Genomic DNA, 16,727 nt, shown 5'->3' with positions numbered 1-16,727 from the left:
ACTCCTCCAATCCATACCAGGTTGAAAAGTGGATGTAAAATGATGATAAAATAACCACAATGTTTCAAAAAAATACAAGAAAGGATCTCCATAACAAATGGGGTTTCAGATGATTTAAAGTACCTAGAATGCTCCTAGAATTAAGTACTGAGGTTAATTTCATCAACTGCTTCCAAATTACAGACCTTCAGTATAAGACAGAAATTTTTTTTTAATATCATTATCTAATATAGACATTTCTTAAACACCATGTGTTTATATTAAACATAAAATTGATGTGATTATATATATATATATATATATATATATATAAGCAATGTTAATTCTCTAAATGAAGTATTAACAGTAACTGCACGATAAAGTGTAGTATATTGCCACTTAAGTGTGGCTGACCCCTAGGGGTGGATGTTACTGTTGCTTTTAGCCCCAGGAGGACATCTCCTCCAGTTGGCTTATCGACACACGACTGTGTCCTGTTTGCCAGGTGAGAGGGATAACTTCCCTTGGCAAACAGGACACAGTCGTGTGTCGATAAGCCAGCTGGAGGAGATGTCCTCCTGGGGCTAAAAGCAACAGTAACATCCACCCCTAGGGGTCAGCCACACTTAAGTGGCAATATACTACACTTTATATATATATATACATATATAATCATTCATATCATATTAAAAAATACAGAAAGCATATTTGGTATTTTATACTTTATAAAACATACACGTGTTTCAATAAGTTAATTTTTTCTTGAAAACTATATAATCTTATCAATACACCTCATCGGTGTTTAGCAAAAATACAAAATATAATGTTAAATTGCTCAACATGTATTCCAGTCTTGCAAATTATCATCAGAGGGGTGACGGAACCCAGGTTTGAAGGTGAAAATAAACAGATTGAAAAGTTAAGACCACACTTTATCATACAGCTATAGACAAATACAAATACTCATAAACATTCCTTTACATATTCAGTTGAGAGGAGTGAAGGAAAGTGACTACAGTAGCATCAACAGCCCCAACAATGGCAGCTCCAGCAACCATGTATGATTTTAAAAGTTTGAAATCCAAAATGTTTTCTGTATTTTATTAAATACTATTATGTGACTAGTATTCCACACACTGGCCTATCCCATGATTTGATGCTCCTCTAGCATAACTGCCTTGGGCATTGGAGTAGAGTATGAGTCATACTAATGAACCTAAACTGTAGGTTCAAGTATTAACAGTTTAAACTCTGTGCTGGTACACCAGCAAGTGTAGCTATAAAGACTAGTGATAGTCCGTGACACTGATGATGGTGATGATGATATATAACGTACTGTTCTGTTATTGGTAGTCAATATAAAAAATGTCATTCATCCACCAAGAGATGAATACCATTTAATAAACTCATGATTAAAATGTCAGCTACTATAAGTGTTTATGAAATGATACACATACACACATGTATGTATGTAGGTGATTTTTCTGAGTCAAGCCAGTTGCTAACCAAGTGGGAAGAATTTTGAGTTAAGGGAATACACAGTGTTTGCAAATAAGTGGTTGAGTTGGTGTGCTAGTTGAACTGTCGATGCATACACTCAAGCATATATATGTAGGCGTGCATAATGTACGTATGTTTGTAAATGCATGTATATATATACATGTATGTTTGTATGTATATATATGTACATATGAGTATGTGTATAAATAAAAACTAACCACCTGTTTTATCAGGGCTCCATGCTGGAATAATGTTGGAGAGAGAATTACGTGATATTACAAAAGTTACACATTTTCTTTTATTTTCATTTCACATCAGCATTAATAACTTTTAAAAAAGAGCTTTATATAATTAAGACAAGGGGAATTACTCTTGATAAAGCAAAGTGGAAGTAACACATACATAAAATTATGCTGAATATAGGAACAATTTCACAAAAAACTCAGCATGCATGAACATTGTGTGGAGTTGGGTAGTGAATTAATACAGAGAAGAAATAACTTTGTAGAAGGCCCATGCTGCTGTGTCTATGAATAAAGGATGAGCCTGTATATTTTCAGGAGAGAGAATGAGTTAGAGAGATCCGGTGATTTAAATATTTGAAAATATTTGTTATTCTTATTTGTTTTTGTTTCTTTTTGTTTTTGTTATCATTTTTGTTGTAAAAACAAGTTTATAGCAATGGGAAAAAATATAAGAAAATATATTTTGATGGCATCGGTGTGTGCACCGATATATATATTTAAAATTTATATATTATGATGGTGTAGATATTCACATTTATATTTATAAAAGAAAATGATATAATACAAACATATATATATCTTATTTAAAAATTTAATATTTTTTAAAAGTGAATAAATATATATATTTCAATTTTATGTTTTTTGTTATGCTGATGGTGTTTCATACAAAATCAGAATTCCAGCACATAAAAGGCACTCACTACATTCTTGGAGGGGTTGGCATTAGGAAAGGCATCCAATGCTAGAAATCATGCCAAAACAGACAACTGGAACCTGGTGCAGCTCTCCAGCTTACCAGTCAAACCGTCCACCCCATGCCAGCATGCAAAACAAACGTTAAATGAAGATGAGGATGAACATAACCTTAAATTTAATTAATAAAAATAAACTCTGGAATCAATATGTTTGACTAAAAATTCTCCGAGTTGGTGCCCCAGCATGGCCACAGTCAAATGACTGAAACAAGTAAAAGACAGAAGATAAACTGCACACTAAAATAGAAAATGAAGAAAAAATTTCAAATAATGACCAACACAAGACAAATCTACTCCAAGGAAAAATATAAAACTTTATTTCACATCTGCCAAATGGTTCATCTGTTGTCTGGATTAAAAAATATGGACGACTTGTTCCTGTTTGAATATTCATCTCAGACAACCTTAATGCTGTCGTTTTGGTGTCGTATCTTGAAAAGAAAATAACATTTAGATAATTTTAGACAGAATCAATTGACAATTTATCAAGTAATTAGCATGAAAAAACGTCATAAGGGAAAAATTTATTAATTATTTCCTATAAATATATTTATTTATATTAAAGGCATTACTATACATAAATGCCTCATGCTAGGAGGGACTCTTAAAGTTAAAACTACCATAATAAATACATAATACTGAATGCGAGGAAATGCCAGTCCATCGCAGCTTTAGTCAAGAAACAGGAAGCAAGGGTGAAGACTATAAAACAATAATTACAATAGACGTAAATACAAAAGAAATAAAAAGAAAATAACATACCATCTTGACGGCGTCGTCAATTTTTTGGAACTGCCAGTTCCACTTGACATTGTAGAGGAAAGGACGGAGATCAAAGCGATTGTCATCAGGAGAGTAGCTCTCAGCATGGTAGGATGGTGTCAACACCGTCATTTTGTGACGATTTATTGAATACGAACGGAAAAAGTGTTTCACCTTGTCGGACACCTAGAAATGAGTTAGGGGAAAATAAAATTTTTTTTTAATTGGCCAAAAGACACAAATATGTAAACGGTGATGGCGACGCCAGCTGGTGACGACAGTCATGGTGATAGTGGTGATGATTATGATGATGGTGGTAGTGATGGTGGTGCTGATGATGATGGGGACGATGACGGTGGCAGTAACATCAAACAATGAGAATGAAGTCAACAATGATGATGGAGATGTTGGATAATGATGAAAGTGATAAGAATGAAGATTGGCATGATGACAATGATACTGATGATGATGATGATGCTAGCAACAGAGTCCAATGGAATAAGTGCTAAGCTTAAAAAAACCTAAGTCCTGGAGTCGATCCATTCAACTAAAAGTTCTTCAAAGCGGTGCCCCAGCATGACCACAGTATACGAATTGAAATAAGTGAAAGATGAAAGATAAAGATGAGCCCAAAATGCTTTTGATGAAGTGGGTCTGCTGAATCAGGGGACAACATTGGTGTAAAAGACTACTTACTACTTCAGGAAAGCTTTCCCCAAATTCCTCACCAGACCATATCGACATCAGCTTCACAAACATATTGTAAGGTCCACATCTCTGCTTTTTGCGAAGATTTCCAAATATTGACAGCTCCTGGTATGTCATTCCCATGTCCTCCTGGAGGAAATACAAACAGAATGTCATTTTCATTGCTGCTGCATATGTTGTTGCTGTTGCAGTTATTATTGTTACATCACTTTGCTTTTCACCCTTTCGGGATTGATAAAATAAGTACCAGTGGAGTACTGGGGTCAATCTAATTGAAACTAATGTGTCTAGATACTTTACATGAAGATGGAGGAAAAAAAAAAAAATTAAATTAATCACAGAAAAATAATTAAGAACCAGAATGAAAAAAAAAAAAAAAAAACAATTATTGGATGTAAGATCAAACAAAAGTGAAACAGGATGCTTGTCACTTCACCTCATCAGTTTGTGCCACTTTGCCATCTTCCAGTGGCTCTAATTCAGCCGTAGCAGGAGCATCAGCAATTCTGAAAGATAGACAAACATGTCACTAATGTATTCATGTAGCATTTTCATGTAGTGATTCATGGAATAATTCATATAATGCCTTCAATGAGTGTCTTCCTGTCGTTGTTCATGTAGTAATTTCATGTAGCAATCTTTATAGTGTATTCATGCAATGATTTAGTGTAGCAATCTTTATAGTGTATTCATGTAGTGATTTCATGTAGCAATCTTTATAGTGTATTCATGCAGTGATCTAAACAGTGCCAGTGGAAGCACGTGGCTCAGTGGTTAGGGCATTCAGCTCATGATAGTAAAGCTGTGAGTTCAATTTCTGGTAGTGTGTTGTGTCCTTGAGCAAGACACTTTATTTCACATTGCTCCAGTCCACTCAGCTGGCAAAAATGAGTTGTATCTGTAATTCAAAGGGACCAGCCTTGTCACATTCTGTCTCACACTGAATCACCTTTGGAACTATGGTAAAGGGTACATGTGTCTGTGGAGTACTCAGCCTCTTGTTGTTGGTATTGTTTGTGTTTGATGGAATACATGTTGAATGGAGTATCAATATGGAAAGAATGGTCTAACTTACTTCTTGAGAGAGAGCAGTTGGATATGAGACATATAGTATTCTACAAACTTCCTGAGATCCGTCTTATTGATTCCACCGATGGGGTTAATGTCAGCACTGGAGCAGTCATATTTTGTCATGTAGCCACGGAGACTGGAAATGGGAAAAATGCATCATTAACGAAACTAGCAAGCGAGTAGAATTGTTAGCACGCCAAACAAAATGCTGAGCAGTATGTCACTTGTCTTTAAGTTCCAAGTGTAAATTCTTCAAATTCCACTGAGGCTAACTTAGCCTTTCATCTATTTGGAGGTTGATTAAATAATCCACCGTTGTTCTGATAAAGATGATTGAATTTGAAGAATGACATTTTAGAAGAGGGAAATTCGAAATTTACCTTTCATCTATGTTTGCTGAACCAAGGACAAGGAGAGTTCCAGGTTTACCCCGTGCCCAGAGAGTCAGTTGGGCAAATAAATATGCTAGTACCATCCTGATCCGAGCCTGATTTCAAAAGATTGAAAAGGGTTTGTAATTAGCAGGACAAAGATAATTAAAGAAAGAAGAAATGAAATGTTTTAATGAACACTCAACATGTTGAGTTTTCACTAAAACATTTCTTCTAACTCTGTTTCCCAGCCTATTTTCCTACAGTCTCTGCAATAAGTTTCTAAAAAAATGTATGTTCCACCATTGGTTGGAAAAACGTATATGTGTAGTGTGTTTGCTGTGGAAAAAAAAAAAATTCCATAATTTCATGTCCCACTAAAAACAAAAAACAAAAAATTTTGGATCCCACGCCCTACCAAAATCTTCTCAGGCCCCACCAGTGGAGCATATGGCCAACATTGGGAATCACTGGTTTACCATGTTGAATAAATAGTTAATATGATGAACTGATGGTCAATATGTTGAATTAATGGTGAACATGGAATAAGATGACTGGTTAGCATATTGAGTTAATGGTTACATGTTAACCATTAAAAGTGAACGGGATGAATTAATTGTTAACATGTTGAGTTCTTGGTAAATGTGAATATGATGAATGGTTAACATGTTGAATAAAATAGCCGAGTAGTTCTGAGTTCAATTCCAGAGTGCAGCACCTTAAGCAAGTGTCTTCTATGATAGCTCAGGTTGACTAACGATGACGGTGATAGTCAAACTTCAGAACAAACCAAGGAAATTACCGTATTTTAACATGTATAAGGAACTCACTAATTTTTTGGGTTTAAAATTTGGAAAAAAAGGTTTTGTAAGGGATTATAATACTATCCATGTATTAGAAACTCCTATATTATTTTAACCTAATTTTTGACAAAAAAAGGCCCCTTATACACGTTAAAATGCAGTATGTTTTTAGTGGTCAGTCACAAGTCCTGTCTAATGTACCAACAGCTGGAGTGAATTGAAAACCATGAAGTTAGGAAGGAAACTTCTCAACCTCACAGCCACATCTAGACCCCATTGCATTTTAAACTCTTTAACCATTTTAACAATTCTCTTATCCCTTGCCTGTTTTTTCATCCTTAACCCTTGATAGCTCTTAATTATTTTTTTATCAATTTTCATCCTTTGAAACAATTTTTGTCCCTTATATCCCCAAGGTTTAGTTTCTGTGCCTTACCTGAACATTCTGTAAGGCCTGGTTTTCCCGATAAGTCCCACCAAACTTTCTAAACTTAGGCGTGACCGACATGGTTGCTATGAACACAACCAGAATCGTGTCCACAATAGTCTGGATGCTGATTTCCAGGTGGTAACTGAAAAATACCAATATTACAAAAGACAAGAAACCAAAAATACATGACTGACAATAACAGAATATTTTCCATTAAATGGTCGAGGGGACTATCACCAGATAGACTGGTTGAATGAAGATCTCACATCAAATGATAACAGCATATCACATATCAAGCCATCATCATCTTCATCATCATTTAATGTCCGTTTTCCATGCTGGCATGAGTTGGATGGTCTGACCAGAGCGGGAATGGCCAGGGGCTGCACCAGGTTCCATAGCCTGGTTTTGGCTAGGTTTCAACAGCTGAATGCCCTTCCAAATGCCAGCTACTTTACAGAGTGTATAGGGTGCTATTTACATGCCCCCCCCCCGCCTCACAAGTGCTTTTTAGGTGGCACCAGTGCTTTTATATATTATATATTATTGTGTCTGGGGAGAGTCATTCTGTTTTAATGCCTTATTAATTAACACACTCACTGGTTCGATTTCCACTCATTCACTTCTTTGATTTTTTTCCTAAAATTTTCATTGCTTCTTACAACCTCTTCAATATATGCTTCAACACACGAATTCACATAAAGTATCTTGCAAACTAAATACAAAAACGATATATATATATATATATATATATATATATATATATATAGCTGAGACAAATTTTCTACAGCCGGATGCTCTTCCTGTCACCAACCCTTGCTTTGCAAGTTTTTAAAGCAACATAATGCTCTCCCCTACTTTGAACATGTTTGCACAGCAGATTGTAAACTGATGAGAGAGATTTAGCTTCTAGTTTTAGCAGGTGAAGCGACCACATAGAAGTTTCCTGAATGCCTCAGGGAACCAAGCTGATTGCAATACAAGGATTAACGCCTAAAATATGTGTGTATGTTTGCATACATTTGTGTGCGTGTGTGTCTAAATGTATGTGTTTGCTTGTAGGCACTGACCTTCCAATTTGACCCGCAAGATCTGAGGCTCTCTGTTGAGTCTCAGTTGAGCTGTTTGATGATCCCATGTAGCATGTGGTAAGCAACTGATTCGCAAGTGCTTCCGGTGTGTCTGGTATCTGGTCAGAATTCAAAATCCTCTTCAGATCTTCAATAACAGTAGCATCTGCAAAAAGAAAAAAATTGAGAGATTAGCACTTCTTTATGGAGCTTTCAATATTATATATATAGGCGCAGGAATGGCTGAGTGGTAAGTAGCTTGCTTACCAACCACATGGTTTGGGTTTAGTCCCACTGCATGGCACATTAGGCAAGTTTCTTTTACTATAGCCTCGAGGCCAACCAAAGCCTTGTGAGTGGATTTGGTAGATGGAAACTAAAAGAAGCTGTGTATGTGTGTGTGTGTTGGTATGTTTATGTCCTCGTAACTTAGTGGTTCGGCAAAAGAGACCGATAGAATAAGTACTAGGCTTACAAAGAATAAGTCCAGGGGTTGATTTGTTCGACTAAAGGCGATGCTCCAGCATGGCCACAGTCAAATAACTGAAACAAATAAAAGAATAAAAATGTAATGTCTCCATTAATGAATTAAAAATTCGTTGGAAACAGGTGTCGTGAATTGACACATCAACCATCAGTTGTTATTTATTCATAAAAATATAAAAATATATATGTACGTATACAACAGCTTCCTTTCAGTTTCCATCTATCAAATCCACTTTTTGAGGCTTTGGTTTGTCTGCGGTCGTAGTTGAAGTCACTTTCCTCCAAGATACCAAGCAGTGGGACTAAACTCAAAACTGACTGACACAAATCAGCATAGAAGAAAGGACATTAAATCGATGATGATGTATATGTGTACGTGCCTGCGTACACCACAGTCTAATACAATGTGGCTGTCCCAGTTAAGTAGCTCTGAGGTCTTTTGTTGACAATGCTTGTGGAAAATAAATGTTGATTTTGAAAGTTGCAATACACATAAAACCCCGGACATTGTAGTTAACAATACATACCTTTATTGACGACTGCTTCATGCACCAAACGACACATTGAGTGTACTATACAGGCCACACTCGAACTGTCTATTCCTCCACTCAGGGGCAAGAAGAATCCATTCATTCCAGAACGTCTCAGATAGTCCCAGAGCCAACAGGCTGGACCCAAGCTGGATTAGAAATCAAATGAAGATAAAAAAAAAACCCAAAAAGGTAATAATCAGATTTCTGAAAAAGAAAGGAAATAACTGCTGGAATGTGTACCAGATTTAAAATAAGTATTGCGGCTGATTTATTTTATTAAACTTTGCAAGTAGGTACATGTTGGGAATCACTGATTATGCAAGCAAAGAAATTTCTCAGAGATTTGGTCATGAAAAGACCAGAAATCAGCAAACGGAGAAAAAGGGGCAAATGATTTATGAGGCTCACCTTATTTCTTCTTCAGGTGTGTGATACTGCCATTCTATTGGCTCATTTGTCTTGGCAAACATGTTAGTGGAGAATGAAATAGGGAGTTGAACCTGGGGAAAGCTTTCATGGTTTGTAGCCTGTTGACAAAGCAAACAATAGAAGACAATAAAATGAAAGACAACAAATGACTCTACAGTTCTATATTTAAGAGATGAGGAATTATAATAATAATAATAATGAAATTATTGTATACAGTGCTCAGGTGTATTACAACTTGTCAGAAGTGCGTATAAAGCATATGCAGTAATGTACAAATGTCTGGAAAGTGAACAGTGCATGAGTCAGATCCATGCTTGCGTGTGTATGGAAGGAAGAAAATCAGGTGTAGTGTTGGTGAATCTCATGAAGCATGGAAGTTTTGAAGGATGCAGTCCTCCGACAACTAACAACTGACGCCGGCAGATTGTTCCATACTTCAGCAACTCTTAGCATGAAAAAGTGTTTCCAAAAGTCATAGGAGCTGTGCTGTTTTCTGACTTTGTAAACATGTCCACGGGTGCCACCACCTTCATCATTGAAAATATATTAAAATACAGTCATTAAAATAATTTTATAAAAGTGATAACTTAGGACTTACTGTTAAGCAGAAACTTTTAGTCTGATTCCGGTAACTGACAACATCATCCAGGTCTACTGTGGCCACGAGAACCACCTGCAAGTAAAAAAAAACAAAACAATGATGATTGGCTAACAAATGGAGCCTAATATATAGTCACCAAAATAACAGCCAATTCTCCCTCAAATCACACCATCTTGGGAAAGAACATGTCTTTGTGTCTACGTTTGTTCCCCAACCCTACCATCACTGCATGCCGACCGGTGTTGATGTGTTTATGTCCCCGTAACTTAGTACATCAACAAAAGAAACTCATAGAATAAGTACTGTGGGCGATTCGTTTGGCTACAATTCTTCAAATGCGGTGACTGAAAGAAAGATAAAAAAAATTAAAATAAAAAAAAATAAGAGGAAAAGAGAGAATAAGGTAATAACAAAACTTACAACATCTTTGACAGAAAACTGTGGACCCTGGACAAGGGTCTTACCATTCATAGTAACTGAGGAACACCCATCAAAGTAGAGTCGGTCACCATCACAGCCAAGAAAATTTGAGTAGACATACACACCACCACCCTGTAAAGGAAGTCACAGTGCCATTTATATAGTAACCCCTGCAATATATACTAAGCTTTGAAGGTAAATGAAATCAAATGTTAAATGTATATTTATGCTGCTCCCTGGTGAAACAAATGTTTAGAAATAGCAACCATATCACCCTCAAATTCAGCATCATATGAAGAGAGACACATAGATGTGTTATGCAGGAAAAAAAAAGGATAAGCTGGTCATGGTTGGAGTGCCTTTGGTCATAGATCTGCTGAATCAGGGATGACAGCAGAATAATAACAACAATAACAATTGTATGCATGGGCAACTGCAGGAGTAGCAGCAGCAGCAGCAACAACAACAACAACAAAAACAACAAACCTTTCTTGTTGCTGACTGTATATGTTGTACTCTTATATTGGCCTTGCGTAGTTCATGGTGACTGCCACTGCTGTTCATGATAACATCAACACTGTCCTGACACAAGGAGTTGAATGGGCTGAAGAGACAGAAGACATTCAACACATCAACGAGACAATGAGGAAGCCTAGTTATACTTTGGTCAGTCTGCTAGAAACAAGCAATCAAATCTACCTCAAATCACACATCATCATCAACATCATCATTTAACATCCGTTCTCCATGCTCGAATGGGTTGGACTGTTTGACGAGAGCTGGCAAGGGATAAGACTGCACCAGACTTCTGTGTACTTTGGCACAGTTTTTATGGCTGGATGCCCTTCCTAACACCAACAACCTTGCAGAGTGGGCCGAGTGCTTTTTACATGACACCAGTACAAACAAGGCCAGTTTTGGCATTGTTTTTACAGCTTTTACAGTCTTTTACGTGGCATCAGTACTGACATCCAACTTCAAAAAATAAACACGAATAAATTGGATTTCACTTGGCTTGAGATGTCTTTTGAAGCACAGCAAATTGCCAAAGGTCACAATCACTTGTCATGACTTCTGTGAGACCCAACATCCCAACATCATGCTTCACCACTTCGTCCCATGTTTTCCAGGGTCTTCCTCTTCCACAGGTTCCCTCCACAATTAGAGATCAGTTATTTTGTTCTTTCCCTCTTTTTTCTTTCTCCCCTCCCTCTTTCTTTCTTTCTCCCACCCTCCCTCTTTCATTCATTCATCCATTCATTCTTTCTTTATTCCTTCCTTTCTTTCTGTTCGACTAAAGGTGGTGCTCCAGTATGGCCACAGTCAAATGATTGAAACAAGTTAAAGAATAAAAAACTATGCCATTTTAATCCCTAGCAATGCCGGGTATCTCTGCTAGTATTAAATGTAACGATATAACATATATTACATAAACATATATATAATCTGTATTAAGTGTGTGTGTGTGTGTGTGTGTGTGTGTGTGTGTGTGGGCATATATATATATATATATATATATATATATATGCATGTGTGCATGTACATATTTACCTCTGTGGCCCAAAAAGTTCTTCACAGGTTTCAAATCCGATGGTAATATCATCAAACTTGAGAACACAATCCCCAAACGGCACAGTTTTCTAGGAAACAAAATACACAGCAACATATTGAATCATTGTTTACACCAAGATTTACAAGTGTGGTGGTGGTGGTGGTGGTAGAAAGGATTATTATTATAAGCATCATTAAGGGGATCAGAGAGGGATGGATCACTGATTATATAACATACAAAACATCCTCTCTTACCTGGCCACAGATTTCCTGAATAAATTTCGGTAGGACATGGTCTTCACAATGTCTAATCTTCGACCAACCCGTGAACCATCGCATCTCTCGGTAGTTCCCATCATTGCACATATTCTGCTTGGGACGAATTAAAAGTATTCGCCTGCATCACAAAAAGAGAAAGCAAAGAATTCAGTAGACATTGAAAACACATAAAACACACACACTTCAACATTGAACGAATTAAAATAAGAAAAGCTCATTATTGTGGAGACTGGCACAATCAATTGGTCATCTCTACTCATCTTCAGGTGATCAATAATTTGCCTACTCACCTGATACGCTGAGAACTGAACACGGAGCCTTGAACACAGACTACTGGGCTTGCTGGTCTTAACCATTGGCTTACTGTCCGAACGGATCATTAGAAATTTAAATCAAAGAGTAAAGATGTACAAAATCATCATCATCATCATCGCTGCCACTGCCTCTGCCTCTGCTATCATCACCACCACCACTGGGGTTCAAATCTTAATCTCAAAGTGTCATTGAACCGATTTACTTTACAGCAGGAATGTTTTCAGAGTTAAGTTTCATGGCCACTGACATGATGTAATAATAATGACTTAACTGTTGCTTTTTCATGCAAATGGCAATCTGAGCTATTTACTGAGTAAAATAATGATAAAGCTTTTCAATTGTTCTTTTTTTTTTCTATTTTGTTTTGTTTACTTACTTGTTATAAAATATCACACGGCAATTGTATGCAATATTGTTGTGCAGGATCGGTCTGCAAATAAATACAAACAAGGTTGTCACGGTGATAGAAGATATAAATAGATATGAAACATTAGATCAAATTACAAAATGTCAAGACAAGAAGACACAAACATATGCACACACATGCATGCATACATAAACACAAACATAAGCACACACATGTATATACGAAGGGCTTCTTTCAGTTTCCATCTACCAAATTCACTCAGATAGCTTTGGCTGGCATGGGGCTGAAGTTGAAACTAAGCAATCAGGAAGCAAACAATGTTAGCTCACAACCAAGTCAATTCCTTTCATTGACAAGATGCGTTCTTTGTTGAATGTGAGATCAGATCTCAAAGATTTTAATCCATTTAATTAGTTGCAGGCATGCTAAGCAGTGATGACTAAACTAACGGTGTTCAGAATTATATTTAATCCTTTAGCATTTAAACCAGTCATATCCAGCCAAATTATTCCACCTGCTAAATCTGGCCCCTCACACCTTCCCTACAATGTCATTAAAAAAATAAACCATCACATTATCTGCCGAAGCTATAAGATTATTCATGATTAACTCAAAATAATGTGAATGTCTTATATTTTAATGTAGAGTTAAATTTAAATTTATCAGCTGGAGCTCAAAGATAAAAGTAACAATAAAGCAAAATATATAATGATCAGTAATAATAGATAAATAAATAATGGGCTTACATTCCAACATCACAAACTATTTTCTGACAGTCACTGTGGGTCATTATCTCAGACAGAACTTCCAAAGAATGCTGGAATGTATCTTCCTCCAAGAAGTGATCAGCACAGCTATACCCACTGCAATAACAGAAAAATGATATAAATGTATGTGAGTGTGTGTGTGTGTGTGTGTAGATGTAATCACACCTTGCTGTAGCACCCACCTCTGACCAAGACAGAAATGAACGGGGCAACAAGGCAATGACCTATAATGGATGAAATAAGAGTCTTGCATTTCAAATGGTAACGGAATTACTCACGTGATTTCTAGTTCTGGTCCCACCCTGTAGCTGGCACCTTTCTGTTTTGCTTGCCGTATACCTGTTGAAGGATATGAACAAAACATCATATCTGAAGTTTTTATCAGAAAAATCGAGAAAGAATGAAACAAATGAATAAGCTTGAGGTAGTGGGCCAACAAGAGAGTCACTCATAAATTATGCAAGAGTTGAGCTTGAGCAAGAGTCACTTATGAGTTAGGTTTGAGCTGAGGAAGAGCACACACACACACATATATATATATATATCATCATTATCGTTTAACGTCTGCTTTCCATGCTAGCATGGGTTGGACGATCATATATATATATACATATTTATGTATATATATGTGTATATATATGTATATATATATGTATATATATATCTGTATATAATAATATATATATATATATATATATATATATATATATATATATATATATATATATATACATATACATATATATATATATATATGCACACTCATATATTTACACACTCGTTCTGTATAATCATTCTCTCTCATCCTGTATGACTCCCTTCCCCATTCCTTTAAAACCCCAACACCTACTGTATATCCCCACTCCCTGATCATTTACAACCCCACCCAGTCAAGATTAAAAAATTAAAAAATAAGAGAAACGTCATTGATTTCTAAGAATAGAGTGACTGTCATTTTCCGGGAAACTAAAGTGAAACTGAAATATATATCAAGAGCAACAAGAACAACAACACTTCAGCGCCATTATAGCAATAACACAAACATGACTATCATCATCGCTACCATCACCACCACCACCACCATAGAGCCCATCCCCGTCACCACCACCACTACAACCAACACTAACAACAACAGCATCAATGCCACCACCCGGACAAGATACCATCACTACTAAGACCAGCAGCAGCACTACCACCACCACTACAACACGCCACCCTCACTGACAAGGGCACCTTCGCTACCACCACCACAACCGTCACTACCACTGCCATGGCATTCATGAGACGAAAACAAGATTACCACTGGCTTGATCGCCATCAACACTACGACTACGACGACGACGACGACGACAACGACGACGACCACCACCACCGCCACCATTATCACAACAATAACAACAACAATGCATAGTATAACCTATTAAGAAGACAAAGAATCGAAGACGGTCACTTACTCTCGATGATCCGAGTTTTATTTCCAGAGAAATCCATTGCCCACTGGTTCAGAGAACATGTAGCTAAGGTCACTTTCCGTACCATGATTGTCAAACTGCAGGCGATTTGTTTTGACAGTTCCTCGTTATTTCAGCTTACAGCTTACTTGCGTCCCTCTTACAGCTCCACTCAACCTGTCTGAACCAAAATAGAAAAGGGTTGTGAAGTAGAATGAGATGAGAACAGTGGTTTCGGTACGATAGCAAGTTCGATCGGCGTCGCTACTCTTCCGCGTGTTTAAGTCCGTTTTTCGGTTATACTTTGTTGCTAATGATATCCGGTGCGAAGTGCAAATAGAGTTACTTCCCCTGACTATCTACGCTTTCGCTGTTACTGAGATAATTATTAGAGAATAGCAGACTTAATTAGGGTGTCTGTTTCCGTTGGTAAGCAATTAATTTATATATTAATGGAAGGCTTTATAATACTAGATACTGAATGACGAAAAATCAGGTTGTGAAAGACTGTAATGCATCCTATTGTGAGGATTGCACAATCTGGGCTGACATGGAGCGAATAACAATCCACACGCAGACGCGAAATTTTATTCCACCTACACCCATACTGTGTTAAAAAAGAAATAGATTTAAGAAGCTTACAACCAATAAAGTTGATCTATCTATCTATTTATCTATCTATCTATCTATCTATCTATTTATCTACCTGTCTGTCTTTCTATCTATCTATCTATCTATCTATCTATCTATCTATCTATCTATCTATCTATCTGTCTATCTATCTATGTATCTGTCTGTCTGTCTGTCTGTCTGTTTATCTGTCTGTCTGTCTGTCTGTCTGTCTCTTTTGCCCAACCACTATGTGACGGGGACATAAACACACCAACATCGGTTGTCAAGCGTTTGGGGACAAACACAGACAACTAACAAACACACATACATACATGTGTGTGTACATATATATTTTTTCATTTTCATTTTATCTAGTTTCAGCTCATGAGCTGTGGCCATGCTGGGGCACCGCCATACATACATATATATATATATATATTTATATATATATATTTATATATATATATATATATATATATATATATATATATATATATATATATACGACGGGCTTCTTTCAGTGTCCCTCTACCAAATCCACTCGCAAGCGTTTTGGTCGGCCCGAGGCTATAGTAGAAGACACTGGCCCATGGTGCCACGCAGTGGAACTGAACCCGAGAAGCGTGGTGAAGTGGAAGCAGGTAGATCTGAAAGGGAATTGCGAACGGAGTTCAGGGTAGAATAAGATGAAAAGGGAACAACGGAAATCGAGGCACTCTTTATGGATTCTGAACCTGGTTGATACATCACCCAAATCTCCCTTATATCACAGCCCTGTTTTTTTCTTTTTTTTAAACTGATCAAGTATACCCAAATGTACAAAATGTGGTACCCAGGTTTGACTCATCTTTAATTCTGGATTTCCTCAATCAAACTTGTCATCGTTCTGAACAAACTATTCAATTATGAAATGAAAAGTTATCTTCCCCTTGTAGTGAGATCTTGATATTTAGCAATTGCATAATTAAAAGTAAAATTTGAAAACAGATATTGTTGTATTTCGAGGACGGGGTCATTTTTCAAGTATTTTCATTTATATATTCGGACTTGGCGAGTTTATTACTTTTCTAATTTTAACTCATGTCCATTGTCCGGAAATCTTTCGTCAGTGACACTTTCCGCCCTCGTATGTGCTCCTGCTCCGCTTAATCACGAATTTAGGGAACACTAAACGTCGGTATTGAATATGATACGAATGAATTGCTGAAATAAATTTTTTCTC

General features: G+C 36.7%; 1 protein-coding gene across 1 annotated transcript; it reads right to left on the bottom strand.

Annotated features, from left to right (window-relative positions):
- Positions 1–2,770: 2,770 nt before the first annotated feature.
- On the bottom strand, positions 2,771–15,202 carry LOC106874984 (glutamine-dependent NAD(+) synthetase). Its single transcript, XM_014922917.3, has 19 exons — positions 14,897–15,202; positions 13,721–13,781; positions 13,422–13,538; positions 12,685–12,738; positions 11,970–12,111; positions 11,715–11,803; positions 10,650–10,767; positions 10,164–10,295; positions 9,741–9,815; positions 9,122–9,240; positions 8,708–8,859; positions 7,695–7,860; positions 6,631–6,766; positions 5,401–5,507; positions 5,025–5,156; positions 4,386–4,455; positions 3,938–4,078; positions 3,242–3,427; positions 2,771–2,910 (listed from the first exon to the last, which is right to left on the bottom strand). The coding sequence occupies exons 1-19, from the start codon at positions 14,979–14,981 to the stop codon at positions 2,875–2,877; spliced, it is 2,118 nt and encodes a 705-aa protein (XP_014778403.1). The 5' UTR covers positions 14,982–15,202; the 3' UTR covers positions 2,771–2,874.
- Positions 15,203–16,727: the final 1,525 nt, after the last annotated feature.

The sequence above is a fragment of the Octopus bimaculoides genome, chromosome 22, assembly GCF_046866305.1.
Source record: "Octopus bimaculoides isolate indiv1 chromosome 22, ASM4686630v1, whole genome shotgun sequence".
NCBI lineage: Eukaryota > Metazoa > Mollusca > Cephalopoda > Octopoda > Octopodidae > Octopus > Octopus bimaculoides.
This window is presented reverse-complemented; position numbering and strand designations above follow the sequence as displayed.

What these genes read in the sequence shown, in the direction of transcription:
- LOC106874984 (XM_014922917.3), bottom strand. Translation starts at nt 14,981, where the DNA reads ATGGTACGGAAAGTGACCTTAGCTACATGTTCTCTGAACCAGTGGGCA. An exon ending in AAGTGGCACAAACTGATGAG is followed by an intron (nt 4,079 to 4,385) that starts GTGAAGTGACAA and finishes TATTTCCTCCAG; the next exon opens with GAGGACATGGGAATGACATA. An exon ending in GGGAAAGCTTTCCTGAAGTA is followed by an intron (nt 3,428 to 3,937) that starts GTAAGTAGTCTT and finishes ACTCATTTCTAG; the next exon opens with GTGTCCGACAAGGTGAAACA.